The sequence below is a fragment of the Eutrema salsugineum genome, unplaced genomic scaffold (genome assembly GCF_000478725.1).
Source record: "Eutrema salsugineum unplaced genomic scaffold, Eutsalg1_0 scaffold_14, whole genome shotgun sequence".
NCBI lineage: Eukaryota > Viridiplantae > Streptophyta > Magnoliopsida > Brassicales > Brassicaceae > Eutrema > Eutrema salsugineum.
Window position 1 is genome coordinate 4,544,028 of NW_006256877.1, and position 18,384 is coordinate 4,562,411.

Consider the following 18,384-nt stretch of genomic DNA (forward strand, 5'->3'; position numbering starts at 1 on the left):
GCAGCTTCTATGATGAATCCTTTTTATGTTTGGTCGATCCATTCAATGTTTTTTAGTATAAGTTTCGTCAATTCCTTGCATTGTCCTTGATTAATTTTCCTTAATTATCTTATTTTAACAATTTTCTTTGATTTTTTGTTGTGTTTGGATTTTAATTGTTTTCCCTAATGTACTTTATAAATTTTGTTACCATCAGTAAAAATAAACAATTAAACAGATTCCTAATTAGTTTTTGCTACTAATAATTTATATATTGTTCTTATTTTAAGCCATTCATAATTGTTATTTATTGTTAAAAAAGATATACAAATAGTTTTCCTAATAAATCATATATATTGCTCTTACTTTTATTCACCTATAATTCTTATAACTTAGAAGTATAAGTATAAAGAAGAAGATGTAGTTAATGATAAAAACTAAAAAAAAAGATGAATTTGAATAAAACCATTGAGAATAAAAAAAGCATATGAGAACACGAAATAGTGAAGAAGAAAAAGGATATAAAAAAAAGGATGTTTTAGTTAAAGAAGGAAACCGGAAGAAAACAAAATAAAAGAAGAAGAAATGAGAAAATGAAGTAGGTGAGGATGAGAAAGAGATCAAGAAAAACCAGAAGAAGAAGAGTTTGATGAAGACCAAAGAGGAATAAGAAGTAGAGAATAAAGAAGGCTAATAAAAATTTAAAAAGAAGAAGAACTGAGAAAATACAAAGATGATGAAGCAGAAGTCAAAGACAATGATGAAGATGAAAGAATAGGGTGAGGAATAAGAAAATCGAAAGATATATAAGAGGAAGAAGAAAAAAAAGTACAAGTCAAATACGATGAAGAAGAAGAAGAAGGAAAATATGAGAAAAAGAAGATCAAGAAAAAAAAAGTACAAGTCAAAGATGATGAAGAAGAAAAAGGAAAATATGAGGAAAATAAGATGAATAAATTGGGGCCGAAAAAGAAGGCAAAATCCTTAAATTGGAGATTGAAGAAGAAGACGAAAAAAAACTGAAAAAGAATAAGAAAAATACAAAGAAGAACTAAACCAAAAGATAAAGAATAGGAAGAAGAGTAGAACAAAACAAAAGAGGAAGAAGAACAAGAAGACAAATCAGGAGAGAGAAATGAAATAGAAGTTGTAGACGATGAAGAAGAGGAAAGAAAAGATAAGGAATAAGAAAATTGACGTCGATGATAAAGAAGAAGGAAAAGACGAAGAAGAAGACCGAAAAAAGCAAAAAAAAAATCATAATAAGAAAAACTATGACATGACGAAAAATATTAAGAATAGGAAGGGGGAATGGGTGATGAATTTGGAGAAAGGGGGGACAGAGAGAAATTGAGTTAAAGCTTTCAGGGATATGTCGATGGAGAGAGAGAGTGTGAGGGAGAGAAATAGAGAGAGAGAGAGAGAGAGAGGGAGAAAGAGAGAGAAAGAGAAATGGTAGAGAGAGTTAACCTTATAGGTACATGATATTCAATCTATGTTAGCTCATATTTTTTGTGTTCCTATTTTTTATTTTCGAAATACTTCTTATTTTAAATGTAGTTATCTAAATCATATGATACGAGGGGGAAATGAGAGAATGAGAGATAAATATTGAAAGAGGGATGGACACATGGATGAGGAGAGAAAAATAGTTAAAGTTTTCAAGTACATATATTTGATTGATGTAAATAAATGACGAAAAATAAGAAGAAAATAAAGTCGGAGAGAACGAAGAAGACAAAGGCGATGAAAAAGAAGAAGAAGACGTAAAATAGGAAGAAGATGAGGAAAACAGAAAACAAGAAGAAGATGTGACAAAAAACGATCTCGTAAACGAATACATGTTGTCAGAAATAAAAAGTAAACATATTTAACGCTTTATACATACGATCTTACACATTAGCTTCATAATGCGATCAACTGAACTTCGTAAAACATTTTTTTAGCTGAGGAACATACATACAGTATTTAAGTTCGGACAGCATCGATACTTCTGATAAGGGCAAGATTGACGAGAAAGTTTACACACAGGAATATCTTAATAGTATTAAGATCTCAGGATTGCCAAACTATGAATTGCAATTGAAAATAGGGACACCTATTATGTTGCTTCGGAATATTGACCCTAGAGGTGGTTTATGCAATGGAACAAGACTCTTGGTAACACAGTTGGCCAAACATGTTATTCAAGCTAGCCACATAACTGGAGAATATATTGGTCAAAAGGTCTTGATCCCACAAATGTTTGTTTCCCCCACAGAGACAAGATTTCCTTTTAGAATGAGGCGTAGACAATTTCCGGTAGCTATCGCCTATGCAATGACTATCAATAAAAGTCAAGGACAGACTTTCCAAAAGGTTGGCCTGTATTTACCAAAACCAGTATTTTCCCATGGACAACTTTATGTGGCTATATGTCGTGTTACTTCAAGAGCTGATTTGAAAATTCTGATAACGGATACAATGGGTCAGCCACAAACCAAGATTTTGAACATTGTATACAAGGCCGTATTTCAGAATGTAAGGAAACAATAGTTTTTTTTTAAGATTTAGAATTTTACAATTTAAATGGTTTATTTAATTATTTATTAAATGATATTTTAGTTTACTTATCCTTTTGCTATTAATGATTGTCCTCATTGTCGAGAATCAAACATAAAACAAATAGAATACAAAATAATAATGATGTTTGCAGAATTAATGAATTTTTAAAAAAATACAATTATTCAACTAACCAATTTTATGACTATGAATGCTCTTCCAAAATTAAAAGTTTTTACAATACATTAGCGTTTTGATATTATAAAAAAAAATTAAGTTCTCAGCTTCATAGACCTTGCAACCCCGCGCATCGCGCGGGTCCCCACCTAGTTTTAATATATACATGATTATTTTATGATTTATAAAAAATAACAATATACAGACTATTTAATTAATATTGTGATATATTGGGTATTTGATTTGTTACAAAAGAAGTTTGAACCATTTATAGAGAGGCATATGTCTCATGCAAGAGATTTTTTTTTTGGGATTCTCAAAGTATCTTATTTAAGAATTGTTTCTCAACGTTTTTGTTTAAAGAAACTATTTTATCTATTTTTTATTTTTTTTAATGTGAGATATTCTGTGAGATATTCTATGAGGAGGTGCTCTCTATAGTATAGTAAATATTTCAGTACTTCGTTAAACCATATGCCGTTCGCTTGTACCACATATTAAATTTAGTTATTTATAGATAGTTAGGTTCATCTGTTGCATAAAGTAACTTGTGAGATCTAGAACTTAGAAATAAGAAAGATATGATCGTCGTTTTGATTTCGAGATAACCAAATCATTTATTCTACTATCTCTATTTCAAGTTATCTCGTTTGTCAACGACGAAGACACAAGAACATATAACACATGCAATTTTACGAGTTCGAATTCGAAATGGAACTCTACGTTTCGCCGGAAATCTTTTCGGTTATTCACTAATAGAACTTTGCCCAAACTCTAACTCTTTATGGTTTACAAAATCTCTTATCTATAATAAAAAAATATAACCACTAATACAGGAAACATCTCCATGGGTCTGTTTTGTTTGCAATCACTTTTGGAAAAAGAGAAGGGGAATTAAAACAACCATAGTTGGCAAATGGAAATTACGTAGAACGAATCAAATCTCTCGATCAAATTTAAAAAATCGTCATAATTTAGAATCTACAGTAAAATATAACCATTCATATAAGAGGAAAAAATAATATAACCATTCATATAATAATCTTCCATTTTATGTTTTGTTGGCAATCACTTTTGGAAAAAAGAATGGGAATATAAACAACCATAGTTGGCAAATGGCAATTACGTATTAAAGAACGAAACAAATTACTAACGTAAAACCATGTGCTCATAACACAAGAAAAACACATTACTTTATCTAATTCAATTACTCAAGACGGACTTGATACCATTGAACAGAACCTACTTCTCCATAAATCTCAAGTTCACATACAGCTTTAACCAAGAAATCAACAGCTTCATCGAGGTCATCAAACCTAGCCAGGTCTGGTGGCAAAGACTCTGCGGGCCAGTTCTCGAGCCAGCCTTTGAGCTTAGCCTTGAGCTCGTCTTCCGACACAAACTGTTCATCTTGTCCTGCTTCTAATAGTACATATGTATCTGAGTTCGAATGCACTCTTCTTCTCCTTATTGCACAAACCTAAGTTACATAATCACATCCGTCTAATTATATTGGAATACTTAGACATCATCAAGACATTTTCATTTTTTCTCTATCCCATTCTAAGTTTTTTGTTACCAATCAAATCATAAACACTTTTTTTTGTTGAAAATTTGAATATACATAAATTTCTATCAAAATGCAGTTAACCAACACTTACTCTTGTATGGTTTTTGCTCATTCTTGTAGTGATACTGGACAACATTGGATAACTTATAGGATTAAGAAACAGATTTGCTGAGTTTTCGAGAAGAGAATCTGTTACTTGGAATTGTTTTATCCAAACCCGTCGGTTTTGTTGAGCTGAAAGCAGAAGATAAAAAAAACCGACAAATTAAAATTCATTTGGCTAGTGTAAGAAAACATATCTCTAGGGCACGAAGAAAAGTGTTAAGAGCTTACATTTGAAGAGCTTATCTCCGTTATTGAAAATCTGCTTCTGCAGCGATATCTCCATTTTGATTTCTTGGCAAAATTACTACAACACTTTTTTATTTTTTGTATTTTAGTAGCATGTAAGCTTCTTGTAGATAAGATAATATTACGAGGAGCATACACCAACAGTTTTTTTCTTATAATTTCCAATGAGACCCATATATCTTTACTGGGCCATTGATGACTTAAATAGGTCCAATTGTAGTTGTCCCGCTTAGCCTCTTGTTTGTTTGTTTTTTGTTTTTTGTTTTTTTTGTTTTTTGTTTTTTTTTTGTTTTTTGTTTTTTCCAGTTGAACAAATAAATCATACCAGGCTGATAAGATATATGAAAACATTTGTTTTTTTTTTGGGTTCAACTGAAAAACATTTCCTTTATCTATACATATATATATATATATATATAAAGTTTTGTTATGATAATATTTGAGAAAAGATGATAAAGCTTTCTTGAATGGAGTTTTGCTAAGAATATTATGGAATAATTGCTTTTATAATGTCAATTGAATTAACATTTGTCCCCTTAATGTTTTCTATATTTTTGTCATTTTTTGACATCGTTGCCCTTTTAAATCAGTTAGGGCAGTTATAATTAAAAATAAATTTGAGACTATATTTTAAATTTTTTGAAAATACCTAAAAAGGAATTAAAAATATTTTCAGATATCATTTATGAAAAAAATATTTTTAAAATATTTTAAAAATTTATTCTATGCTTGATAGAATGCATGTTTTATGTTCATAAAATCTTATTTCTATAGTTCTTCACGTATTTTACCAGCCCGTAGAAGTAGTTTTCTATAGGTCTTTATATATTCTATATTGCGGTAGATTACAAGTTCTACTGGATAAACTATATTCTACATGTTGGTAGAATATATCTTTTGCCTATTAGACCAGGTTATACGTTATTGTAGAACGGTTCTTCTACCTATTGACTTCATTCTACATTAACATAGAATACATCTTCTACCAAAATTTGAAAAAATATGGGAAAATTAGTTAACTCTCCGATTTAAAAATTTCGAAAATCTTCATTTTTTTTTCAACATTTTTTTAATCAGTTTTTGACGTTTTCTTTTCTTTTTTTGGCTGTCATCGTTCTCTTCTTCTTCTTTCACATTGATCAAGCAGATTTTTTTTAAGTTTACACATCTTCTGCTTCAAACATGCTATATATCTATGTTACTTATGTTTCATGAAAATCAGGGACAGATAAGAAGTAGAATTTTGTGGCTGATGCAGAAAAATATGCTAAAAGGTTTTTTTATGCTTTAGTAGAAATTCTTTTTTACTTGATTTTTTATTAATAAAACATTATTTAAAAAATTAATTAATTTATTAATTTGTAAATAATAGAGATAATTGGATTAAATTTAAATTAAACATTAAAGGGACAAATTTTATTTAGAAAATATTAAGAAGACAAATGTTAATTCAGTTGACATTATAAAAACAATTCTCCCTATTATTATTTTGTGTTACGGATAAATTTGTGAAAAAGAAGATATTTTGTAAGCTGTTATCTAGGACCGTAAAACACATGAGAAAATGATATTTTAACTTTAAACGATTTGAAACTTTTTTCAGGAAAAAAATGATTTATCTGGTTTTTTTTTATAACAAACGATGTTTTATTAAATAAAGAAGATTATGCAATAAATTAAAACCATTTAAGTTGGTCTATATGATTGGCGTCGAATATAAGCAAGTAAGCAACCATAACGTTTACATGTGGTTTTTGGAAACATTTTCTGTTATGAAATATTAACAGCCCCGAATTAGGCTCTAAGCCTTTGGATCTGTCACAATTCATCAACAAACAAATTTTTGGTTATAACTTATAACTGAAGTCCAAACGTTTTATCTTTACAATTAACTCTCTAATGTGGTCATTATCAAGGATGACAAATACTGTTATAACTTATAACTGAAGTCCAAACGTTCTGTTCTTTATAATTGTCTCTAATGGAGATTAGTTAGTTAAGTTAATTACGGTTGTTATCCAACGAAAAACAAGTCATTATTAATGACGACACAGATTCAATTTATTTTCTACACATTTAAAAAAACGAAAGAAATTGTTCTTTTCAACCTTTTGGCTCTTGAAGAGCTTGATCAAAGGTTATGTGCTCTTGTTTTGGTTACAAATATCCAATTTTTTGAAAACAAAATCTAATTACACACATTGATCTCTAATCATTTCTTTTTACAAATTTTCTTTGGAGACAGATACAATAATGGACCAGGAAACTAAACCAGGCTATGAACCAGATCGGATTCCACCGTCGGTTTTCGCAACCACAATGACTCCTAAACAAGAATGGAGTATGCAATCGAACGAATCTTTGTTCAGTATTCACATGGGAGATCAAAGTTTCTCCAAAATGTATAAATCTGGAGAACTCTCCAATTTCGAATATACTGGTGGTTCGTATATTGGCAGCAGCAACAACAACAATATTGATAACAAAATCACTCTGACCGATGCTGGAACAAAAGAAGTCAAAATCCACGTAGATGAAACCGGACCAAAAGCTGGTAATCGAGATGTCTTAACCAATGTATCTAAACCGGATCCACCACAACAAATTCCGTTAACTCCGACCAAGTCTTATCGTTCCGACACAAGTAATAACAGCGCAGCTTCTTTCGCATTTCCCACGTAAGTCGTTGTCCAATCTTGCAAACCGGTTTACTTAATTAGAATTCGATTGGTTAGACCAAATCGGTTTTTTTTAGTTGGAGCTCTCTTGGTTTTAGTTTTAATTTGTTGTCTTTATGATTCTGTAGATTACCAGAGTACCAGCAAGATCGAAAGATATCACTTAAAGTGAAGAGTGAAAATCGTAAAACGGAGATATCAAGGCACGACCTGAAGCCCGGTTTGTACCCGAATGATCCGAAACCGGGGAATGGTGGTAGCTGGCTTTCTTGTTTTTCCTGTTTTCCGGTGAAAAAATTGAGATGACTTCTCTTTGTCAAGTCAATAGGTCGTAGTTGTCCAAGAGACGCGAGACATTAGACAATGTAATTACTCATTTTATCATATGTAACACAGTTTAGATATGTACTATGTAATCTTAATGTCTCGATGGAAGGAAAACAAAGAATTGTTTGTTTAGCTTATATATTCGTTATAAATTTGGTAGCACCACATTGAGGAAATATGTAGTGATACATCAAAAATTTCAAAACTCTGTTAAGCAATTTTTATAACTTTGGTTTTTCAACATGTAAATTTATAATATATATATATATATATACATATCTTTTTAGTTTTTCAAATTTCAAGTGTTACGTAGTCATTAAAACTTCTGAATTAAACATAACACATTTGCAGAATTGTCATCAAAGTAGTTATAAAACCTCACACTAGTACATATCACAATACTGCATGTCATTATCAACTGTGTATTTACCTAATTTGATTTAATCTTATGCTTTTATGTAAAGCACAATATTACATTTTAAATGTCAATAAGCGTGAAAAATACTGCAATTCCAATAACTATATTTTTTAATTTTTAATTACATCAAACCTTTAAGACAATTTCACATCATAGATGCCAATTAATGACTTGGCATTTACAACTAAGAAATTTATAACTACCGGTAAAGATGAAAGCAATAGGCAACACACGAAATCATGAATTAATAATTAACCAGAACTTACAGAATCTATATGTAAAGTCAGGAAAATGACGAAAAAAAGCCAAGGAAATTAAACATTATAGCCAATAGTACAAAACAGGTTGTGAAGTATTTTTGTTTCAGCTATTTTCTAAGAGTGTACTACTTGATTGATGCGCTAAATTTGTCATGATCCTTGAAAATATCAGAACTCAAAAATCTCAAATCTCCGAGCAGATTGTGCCAAAAATAAGTTGTTTTGTTTGTTTGTTTCGTTTTAGTTATTAGAATATGTAAATCACTATTTCACCAATTTTTTACTCTCGGTTTGTTTATAGCTTGTTCTGCTCATTCTCTACTACTAATTATACTAAAGTTCCTTTTATTCACTTCTTTGATCAGTTGCAACGTAACTACCTAAGTTTTCCCTATGACACTTTGGTCGTCCTACATAAATATTATGCAAAATCTGGTTTCGTTTTCCATAAATAAATGAAAACATAAATTTTCTTCTAACGTTATGCCTTACGTTCTTTGACATCTACCCATCAGCATTTGGCCAATCGTTTTCCAAGAGTTCCAATAACCGTTCTCTATGCTTGTTTTAGATGCTCTTCGGTAACTAACAGTCCATTAAACAATTTGACCTGCTAGTAAAAAACCAAAAATAAAATAATCTTGGACGATGTTAAATGACAATTATGCTCTTGTCCTATAAAATATTAAAGCACCCATGGTCCCATGCTTCAGAAAGAACACACCTATAAGTCTATAACAATCTAGTGAGTAGCATTACCACAGCCTTCTGTTTGAAACAATGAGGGTTTCTCAGTCTCTCATCCATACTATCATATTGGCTTTGGTCACATCCTTTGCCGATGCTTATGATCCAAGTCCACTCCAAGACTTCTGTGTCGCCATTGATGACCTAAATGGCGGTAAGAAAATAAACCCCGGCTTAAAATTTTCTCTACATTTCTGTGACCTTGATGTTGTAATAATGTATACTATTTGAAACTATATTTCTACGTGCATGTAGTTTTTGTGAACGGTAGGTTCTGTAAAGACCCAAGGCGAGTCGTTGCAAAAGATTTTTTCTTCTCAGGCCTCAACGTCCCTGGGAACACAGATAATCAAGTCGGCTCCAATGTGACCACAGTTAACGTTGACCAGATCCCAGGGCTAAACACTATGGGAATATCATTGGTCCGTATAGACTATGCGCCAAATGGTCAAAACCCGCCTCACACGCACCCTCGTGGCACAGAGATCCTTGTCCTTATCGAAGGAACATTATACGTTGGTTTTGTCTCTTCCAACCAAGACGACAACCGTTTATTCGCCAAAGTATTGCACCCGGGTGACGTGTTTGTGTTCCCCATAGGAATGATTCATTTTCAGGTAAACATTGGAAAAGTCCCTGCGGTTGCTTTTGCTGGATTGAGTAGTCAGAACCCTGGAGTGATCACAATCGCAAACGCCGTGTTTGGGTCAAACCCTCCGATTTATCCAGAGGTTCTAGCCAGGGCGTTCCAGTTGGATGCAAATATTGTCAAAGAACTTCAGGCCAAGTTTGGTCCATGAACTGAATCGAAGTCGTTAAAAGTGTCTATCAGTGTAATACTCTATGGTTATGTTAAACAAATAAAAGGTGCTTAATAAAGTTAAAATTAACTTCTACATTCTAATATTTCCCATATATGTACCCTTATATATAACTTTACAATATATCGCTTTTGTTTTTATTTGTTTTTGCTAAATTAGCATCTCCAAGACACTCTATTTTAAGGGTGAGAAACCTCAAATTTGAGGTTTGAAAGTGATACTCTCTAATTCTCTAATGATAAACCTTAAATAAAATCTTAATATATTATACTTTTTATTTTGGTTTTCAGTATTGATAATAATTAACTAAGATCATACAACTTTGATAAATAACTGTAAAAAGTATATGAAAAATATTATGAGCAATATTAATTAATATAAACTTACAGATAAATAATAATAAAATAGACAAACTAAATAATAAATTACAAATATAATACCAATTTATTCAAAATGAAGAAATCCTTGAAAGTGCATCAACTAGGGATAAGGATTATGAGATGGCTCCATAATGAATGCAAAGTCAAGAAAAACATTTATCCTAAATGCGAGAAGAATATAAAATAGTATTAAAAACTCTATTGCTAATAATACTACTTGTGAGTTTCTTAATCCAAACAAATAAAAATCATATACAAAAATCAATAACAACAACAACAACCTTCGGTTGCACCTAATATTTCGGGGTTTTTGCTAAAAATAACCCAAAACTTGACTTTGAATACAAAAGTAGACCCCTGAAAAAACATTTAGCAGAAATAACCTAAAGGGGTAGTGAAAAGACCATTTAAACCTATATGAGTAAACAAAAAACGGATGTCCTAATTACCGTTTACACCCTGACGAAGTCTACTAAAGTGAAAAAGAAGTCTAATAGTAGACTTCATTTTATCGAAATGAAGTCTACTAAATAATTAAATCTGTAAATTTAATTTTAAAATTTTTTAAAAATTATTTTGGTATCAAATTTACATTCATAAATTCCGTAATCGTAACTCAAATGTACATAAATTATTTTTTCATATTGCTAAATGGAAATATATGTTTTTAAATTAAGTAGAAGTAAATTTATTATTTAGGTTTTAAAAGTTGTAGATTTCTATATTAAAGTCTGCTAAACCGAATAAAATAACCTAACCGAAATTTAAACCGAAATTAAACCCATATTAAACCAAAAATATCTATTTTAACCAGAAATTTTATCCTACTATATAAACCAACGAATCCTCGTAAAACCCTAATTTTTTCAAAGAGACTCTCTAATTCGGCGCTTTCCTCTGGCCTCCATCGCCTCTCTCACGATTTTTTTCGAAGCTCAGAGATCTGGTGTCCTCCCTTGTAACCAGAGAGTAACTTAGCGCTTTCAATCCGGTCTCAACAACTCAACAACGGCAAATCAAGCAGCTTCTGTGGGTTCAGATTCAACGAGAACATCAATTTTTTTAGATCTGCTTGCGAACGAGCTGTACACGAGGTCTTTTTCTATGCTGTTTCAGGTTAGAAATCTCTCTTTAGATTATACTCTGCTTTTTTTTTTAGGAAAACGTTTGTTTGATCTTCACTGTAGGTGACCTCAACATAGTGAGCAACAAAAGAGGTCCACCGTCGACTTCCTCACAGCCGTGCAGCTTTGTCTGGGTATGGCTTTGATGTCTGGTTCAAATTGTTAGCTTTTTCAAGTTTCTTCTTTTTACTTATTAGCTGATGTTTTGTCCAGAAATTTTGGTTTTATTTAATTGGGATCCACTTTGACTTTTTTTTTTATTCATAATGTACTAAGATCTGAGTGTCAGAACTAATTTGATTTAGTTTAGTAATCAGATATGTGATTATGTCTTTCTCGGAAACCTCCTCTTCCTCTTCTTTATTAGATTTGTTACTTGGGTTGATGTTTAATTTTTACTCCTTTCATTTGCAGTATCTCACAAATCTCAACAATTCATCACTGTCATCTCCGAAAGCAGACTTCTTGAGTTGATTTCGAAAGCAGACTTCTTAAGTTGTCTTCTTTCATTTGCAGTATCTCACAAATCTCAAAAATTCGTCACTGTCATGTCCATTTTCTCCACCATCGACATCGAGACGGGTAGGGAGTTTTGTCCTAACAGGCCCAAGTGCCCAACACAACAATTAAGCTCATTTACAAAACAGAACCCAATAAGTAAATAATTGATCTTCTGTTTGCTCATGATCTCTTTTTGTGTAATGATTATCAATTTTGTCTGTAATGGTCATTAATTGTAATAATCATCAACTGTAGTAGTCTTTTAATTGTCATCAACCGTTATTTTTATGTATCTTTATCAAATATGTAACATAATCAAATTATTCTATATGGACAAACTATAATTGTTCAGAGTATGATGCAAAGAAAAGTTCCATAAACTAATTCTAAATAAAAATTTTAAGTGACTGATTTTGCACCAGTTTTAAAACCACAAAATAGAAGAAGAATGGATTTGTGTTACATCACTACAAGAATGAGGGGCTTTTCCGTCGAATTATTTACGACGATTTTTAGTCGTCGTAAATTTACGACAACATTACGTCGTATTTACGACGATCAAAAATTTCGTCGTAAATTCGACGTAAAAAATGACCCTCGTAAAATCGTCGTAAATTCGACGTAAAAAATGACCCTCGTAAAATCGTCGTAACGATATTACGATGAATGAAGAACGAATTTTATTTCGTCGTAATGTAGTCGTAATATTTACGTCGATAATACGACTAATTGTCCTCTATCTCGTAATTGACGTAAAATCAATGTAAATGTGATGTAAGTTTTATTTCGACGTAAATTTGATGTAAATATGCAATGGTAATATGTTGGTAACAAAACAAAAAATTTAATATATACCCTTTCTTCTCTCATTATTCCATCAACCCAAAAAAACATATAAAGACACAAATTTTTTGAGTCTTTGAATGTTTAAGTAAAATTTTTAGTAGTTGAAATTTATATCAAATTTCAAAAACAAACAGTCAAATATTTGTTTTTGAAATGTCTATATACGATCTACGAAAGTGGATGTATACGCCCAAAAATGGTGATGGGTCGTTGACTGAAGACTTCAAAAACGGATTGGAAATATTCATGTACCAAGCCGACCTTATGCAAACTATAATTGAAAGCGGCAAAATGTATTGTCCTTGTGTGAAATGCAAAAATAGGAAACATATTCCTATTGACACTGTCTGGCAGCATTTATTGAATAGAGGGTTCATGCCCCAATACTTTATTTGGTATCAGCATGGAGAGGGATATGGTCAAAGTAGTGGTCAGATGGCTGCACGGAGTAGTAGTAATCATCAAGAACATGTGGATTTTGAAGCGTCCAATGATTATCAAAGTAGTCAAGTTCAGGGTGAAGATCATGATAGGATGCATGAAATGGTTACTGATGCATTTCATGAAACACATGCTGATACTGTTGAGGAGCCCAATGCAGATGCGAAACGCTTTTATGATATGTTAAACGCAGCAAAACAGCCTCTGTACGAGGGATGTAGGGAAGGTTTATCAAAATTATCATTGGCAGCTCGGATGATGACAATAAAAACTGATCACAATCTATCTGAAGTTTGCATGAACGATTGGGCAGATCTTATTAAAGAGTATTTGCCAGATGATAATTTGGCTGCTGAAACGTATTATGAAATTCAGAAGCTGGTTTTTAGTCTTGGATTGCCTTCTGAGATGATTGATGTTTGTGTTGATAATTGTATGCTTTTTTGGAGAGATGATGAGAAGCTTGAAGAATGTCGTTTCTGCCAAAAGCCAAGATATAGACCGCAAATTGCTGGACGTAAGAAGATTCCTTACCAACGAATGTGGTATCTTCCTATCACTGATAGGTTAAAAAGACTATATCAATCTGAACGGACAGCTGCGTCGATGAGATGGCATGCGGAACATTCACAAACAAATGGCAAAATGACTCACCCGTCTGACGGGAAATCTTGGAAACATTTTAACACCGTACATCCAGACTTTGCTAGGTCTAAGCGAAATGTTTATCTTGGTCTTCGCACTGACGGTTTAGTCCATTTGGTATGTCTGGTAGGCAATATTCATTATGGCCTGTGATTCTTACGCCATATAACCTTCCTCCAGATATGTGCATGCAAAGAGAGTTTTTGTTTCTAAGTATATTAGTCCCTGGTCCAAATCACCCGAAGCGGCCCCTTGATGTGTTTTTACAACCACTCATACATGAGTTAAACCAGTTGTGGCATGTTGGAGTACGAACATATGACTGTTCGAGTGGTAAAAATTTTACGATGCGAGCGGTGCTTATGTGGACAATAAGCGATTTCCCGGCATACATAATGCTATCAGGTTGGACAACCCATGGGAGGTTATCATGTCCTTATTGTCTTCATAGGACTGATGCATTTCAGCTTAAACATGGTAGGAAAACCTGTTGGTTTGATTGCCACCATCGGTTTTTACCACCAAACCATCAATATAGAAGAAATAGGCGTTTGTTTATAAAGAACAAATTGGTTCGTCTCCCTCCACCAGTGTACCTAACTGGAGTAGAGCTTGAAGCGCAAATAGATCATTGGGGTGGACTTGAAACAGCCCCCCTTGGAGGAAATTGGCACACTCCTGCGAATATGCCTGAAGGATATGGGGTTCATCACAATTGGCACAAGAAAAGTATATTTTGGGATCTGCCTTACTGGAAAGATCATTTGCTTAGACATAATCTTGATGTTATGCACATTGAGAAGAATTTTTTCGATAACATCATGCATACTGTTTTGAACGTCCAAGGAAGAACCAAAGACAGTGTTAAATCACGGATGGACTTACCCGATATATGTAACAGAATTGAGTTGCATATGGTGAGTAATGGGAAAGCACCTGTTCCTGTATTTCGGTTGGATGCTGAACAAAAAACAGTATTGTTTAATTGGGTATCATCAGCCGTGAAATTTCCTGATGGATATGTATCTAATCTGGCTAAATCTGTGGATAAGGGACAAAAGTTTTCAGGGATGAAAAGTCATGATTGTCATGTGTTTATGCAACGGTTACTTCCTTTTGCGTTTGCTGAACTCCTACCGGGACATGTCCATGAGGCACTAGGAGGCATTGGAGCTTTCTTTCGTGATCTAAGTACAAGGACATTATCAGAAGATGTAGTTGCACAACTGTCTACAAATATTCCAATATTGTTGTGCAATTTAGAGAAAATATTCCCACCTGCTTTCTTCGATGTTATGGAACATTTACCTATACACCTCCCTCATGAAGCAGAGTTGGGAGGACCTGTTCAGTTTAGGTGGATGTATCCGTTTGAACGATTTATGAAGCATTTAAAGGGTAAGGCCAAAAACTTAGCAAAAGTTAAAGGGTCTATCGTGGCGGGAAGTTTGACAGAAGAAACTTCTCATTTCACGTCTTATTATTTTGCTCCGAAGGTTCGTACATGCAAACGGGCTCCAAGACGTTTCGACGATGGGGGTGTAGGAAAAAGTTACGCAGTAGAAGGTGTGCCTGATATATTCTCACCAATTGGACGTCTAAGTGGGAAACTAAAAGAAACTTGTTGGTCAAACGAACAAGACTACCACAGCGCACATACATATATACTTCTGAATTGCGAGGAATTGGCACCTTACGAGAGGTACATAATTATAACCATGCATGATTAAAATTTGATTGAACAGACGAAATGTCCTTAACAATGTTTTAAAATTTCAGCACTTTCGTCAGTCAAGTCCGAGAATGCATTGACGGTGTTTCAGAAGATGAAATTAACAAGCGGAAAGACCAACATTATGCATTGTGGTTAAAAGGTCAAGTCGAGCATGATGACATGACATATGCAGTATGGTTTCATGAGTTGCTCCTAGGTCCTATTTCGAAGATAACTACTGCAGCTATGTATTTCACACGTGGCTATGTTTTTCATATTTATAGTCATGGCACTCAACGGGCAACTACAAACTATGGAGTTTGTGTACGAGGTGAAGTAGACTTTTATGGGATCATCAAAGAGATAATTGAAGTGGAATACCCCGGATTAGTCAGAATGAAAACTGTTCTATTCAAATGTGATTGGTTTGATCCTACGGTAGGTCGTGGAGTGCGAATTAACAAATTCGGAATGGTAAATGTAAACGCATCTCGGCGATACAATAAGTTCGAGCCTTTTATACTTGCATCTCAAGCAGAACAAGTCACCTTTGTTCTATATCCTCGAGTTCGGAATACGGGAATTTCATGGCTGGCGGTTGTCAAAGTTGCTCCAAGGGGTATAATTGATGGTGTAGATCTCCCGCCAATGCAACAAGATGATTGTGTGGACATTACAGAACCGGATGTTGAAGAAAATGTTCTTTTAATTGATCCACGTAATCGACAAGTTGAAGATCTACAGGGGACGAAACTGAAGAAGGTGCTGACGAATTTCAAACAAGCAGTGATGATGATGACAATGATGATGAGGACACCGAGGAAAATGTTGATGAAGACTAATTAAATATGTTGACATTTAATTGCATGCTTTGAACGTTTCAATGTAACATTTGTCAAATTTAAATTTTTGAAAAATTAAAGCCAATTAATGAAAACTAATTAAATGTTGATGAAAATTTGTTAAAGTGTTGACTTGGACATATGTTGACTTTTACGACGAATTTACGACGCTTATTTGGAATTCGTCGTAAAATGCAAACCCTAAACCCTATAGGGTTTAGCTTTCCCAACTTACAGAATGGTTTTTGGGTTTATTTTCCTAAGTAAACTGATGTATTATATAAGGGTCTGTAGTATAAGGTTCAGGAACTTGTAGAAATGTGGTTTTTATTACGACGAATTTACGACGAATGGGAGTGATCGTCGTAAATTCGTCGTAATATACCATCAAGATTACGACGAAATGTAACCCCTAAATCTTATAATCAATCTTTTATGGGGTTCAGGGGGGATTTTGATGAAGAGAATGAAATGGCTTACCATCTCATTAGGTAAAACAACTTTCTAAACAAACAAAAAAAAATTTCAAAATTTGACATATATGTGTTTATCAAGTAATCTTAAGGTGTTATATACATTTACACAAGATGTATGGATTTATCTTACATCTTACTAAATTTTTCATTAAGTTATGTAAACATGCTAGAAAGTTATACAGACCACATTTATCATGAATAGACATACTTGTATGTGCTTATGGATGTTTCAATTTTTGAATTTCATCAGTTTTGGTATAATTCGTCGTAAATTCGTCGTAATATTACGACGAATTTACGACGATTTGTGGATACACAGCCGTCTTAATTTTTATGATTTATACGATTCGTCGTAAAATCGTCGTAATGTTACGACGATTTTACGACGAATAACACGGATCATCGTAAAATCGTCGCAAAGCCCAGATACAGCCACGTGTGTTTGTCTTATTCGCTTTGTTATACGGTGGGACCTTTGCGACGAATTTACGACGAATTCGTCGTAAATTCGTTGTAATCGTTACGTCGAATTTACGACGAATATAAATTCTATATATAGGACCTCACCCCTTCCTCATTTCGTCGCTTATCTCTCCTTCCTCTCTCTCTGCTTCCTCCTCTCTTGCATTCCTCCTCTTTTTGACGCAAAAAAAGGTAATTATTTTTTTTAATTACTTTAAATTATTTTATTATTAAATAGTTTAGAAATTCAAACGGTTTAGGTCGGGAATTAGTTTAGGCTCGGAATTTGTTAGATTTAGGATCGGAATTTCTTAGATTTAGGATCGTAATTAAAAATTACTTGTAATTAACTTGAAAATAAAATTTTATCGGTTTTGCAGACGATGACTCGACGGAGGACGCATTACATCAATTTCATGGCGGACGGACACTCTTCCCGGGCGTCTGCCTCGGGAAACACCGGGACCGATGTCCCTTCATCTTCCGGAGCCTCCCAGGTTCCGAATACCGCGGAGCCGTCTCCACCACCGCCTCCATCACCGCCTCCACCACCACCTCTACCGCCGGCTGCCGAACCGGTACCCGCCCCTCCTCATCCGTATGCCCAGTTTACGGTTGAGGATTTACTAGCCCTACCGGGACGGGGGGCTTTACGATGTCTGGTTCCCGGAAAAGCGGAACCAGACTCTTATTGGTAAGTAAACTTTTTAGTGTTTTATATTTTTTTAAATTAATGCTTTAATATACTTAAATATTAATGTAATAAGTTTTTTTTTTGTTTCATAGGTTTAATTTGGATAATTGTGTCGGTCGGAGCGTTTCCGACACAATTAAGAGTCATTTCGTGGAGCCGCACTACAATTGGAGCAAGGTGTCGCAAGAGACGTTCGAAACCTGGTACAAGTGTTTTGCGGTAATATTTTTTTAAATATTTTTTATATCATTTTATATTGTAGTAAAATTCAATTAATCTTACTTTTGTATTATTTATCTAAATTTTTGTTTTCTTTTGCAGCAACGGTGGAACTGGGACATCGGGATCAACGAGACGGTCCGCGAAGCTTTCCGGCTGAAGGCGTAGAAA

The 18,384-nt window shown here is 33.4% G+C and overlaps 3 protein-coding genes across 3 annotated transcripts; 2 read left to right on the forward strand and 1 right to left on the reverse strand.

Moving 5' to 3' along the window:
- Nucleotides 1-3,707: 3,707 nt before the first annotated feature.
- On the reverse strand, nucleotides 3,708-4,777 carry LOC18022611 (protein CHLORORESPIRATORY REDUCTION 7, chloroplastic). Its single transcript, XM_006405593.2, has 3 exons — nucleotides 4,601-4,777; nucleotides 4,359-4,501; nucleotides 3,708-4,177 (listed from the first exon to the last, which is right to left on the reverse strand). Exons 1-3 carry the CDS (start codon nucleotides 4,653-4,655, stop codon nucleotides 3,905-3,907), a joined length of 471 nt encoding a protein of 156 aa, XP_006405656.1. The 5' UTR covers nucleotides 4,656-4,777; the 3' UTR covers nucleotides 3,708-3,904.
- A 2,094-nt stretch (nucleotides 4,778-6,871) lies between these two features.
- On the forward strand, nucleotides 6,872-7,602 carry LOC18022612. Its single transcript, XM_006405594.1, has 2 exons — nucleotides 6,872-7,296; nucleotides 7,425-7,602. Exons 1-2 carry the CDS (start codon nucleotides 6,872-6,874, stop codon nucleotides 7,600-7,602), a joined length of 603 nt encoding a protein of 200 aa, XP_006405657.1.
- Nucleotides 7,603-8,988: 1,386 nt separating this feature from the next.
- On the forward strand, nucleotides 8,989-9,946 carry LOC18022613 (germin-like protein subfamily 1 member 20). The gene is made up of 2 exons (XM_006405595.2): nucleotides 8,989-9,202; nucleotides 9,304-9,946. The coding sequence occupies exons 1-2, from the start codon at nucleotides 9,082-9,084 to the stop codon at nucleotides 9,846-9,848; spliced, it is 666 nt and encodes a 221-aa protein (XP_006405658.1). The 5' UTR covers nucleotides 8,989-9,081; the 3' UTR covers nucleotides 9,849-9,946.
- The last annotated feature ends 8,438 nt before the right edge of the window (nucleotides 9,947-18,384 follow it).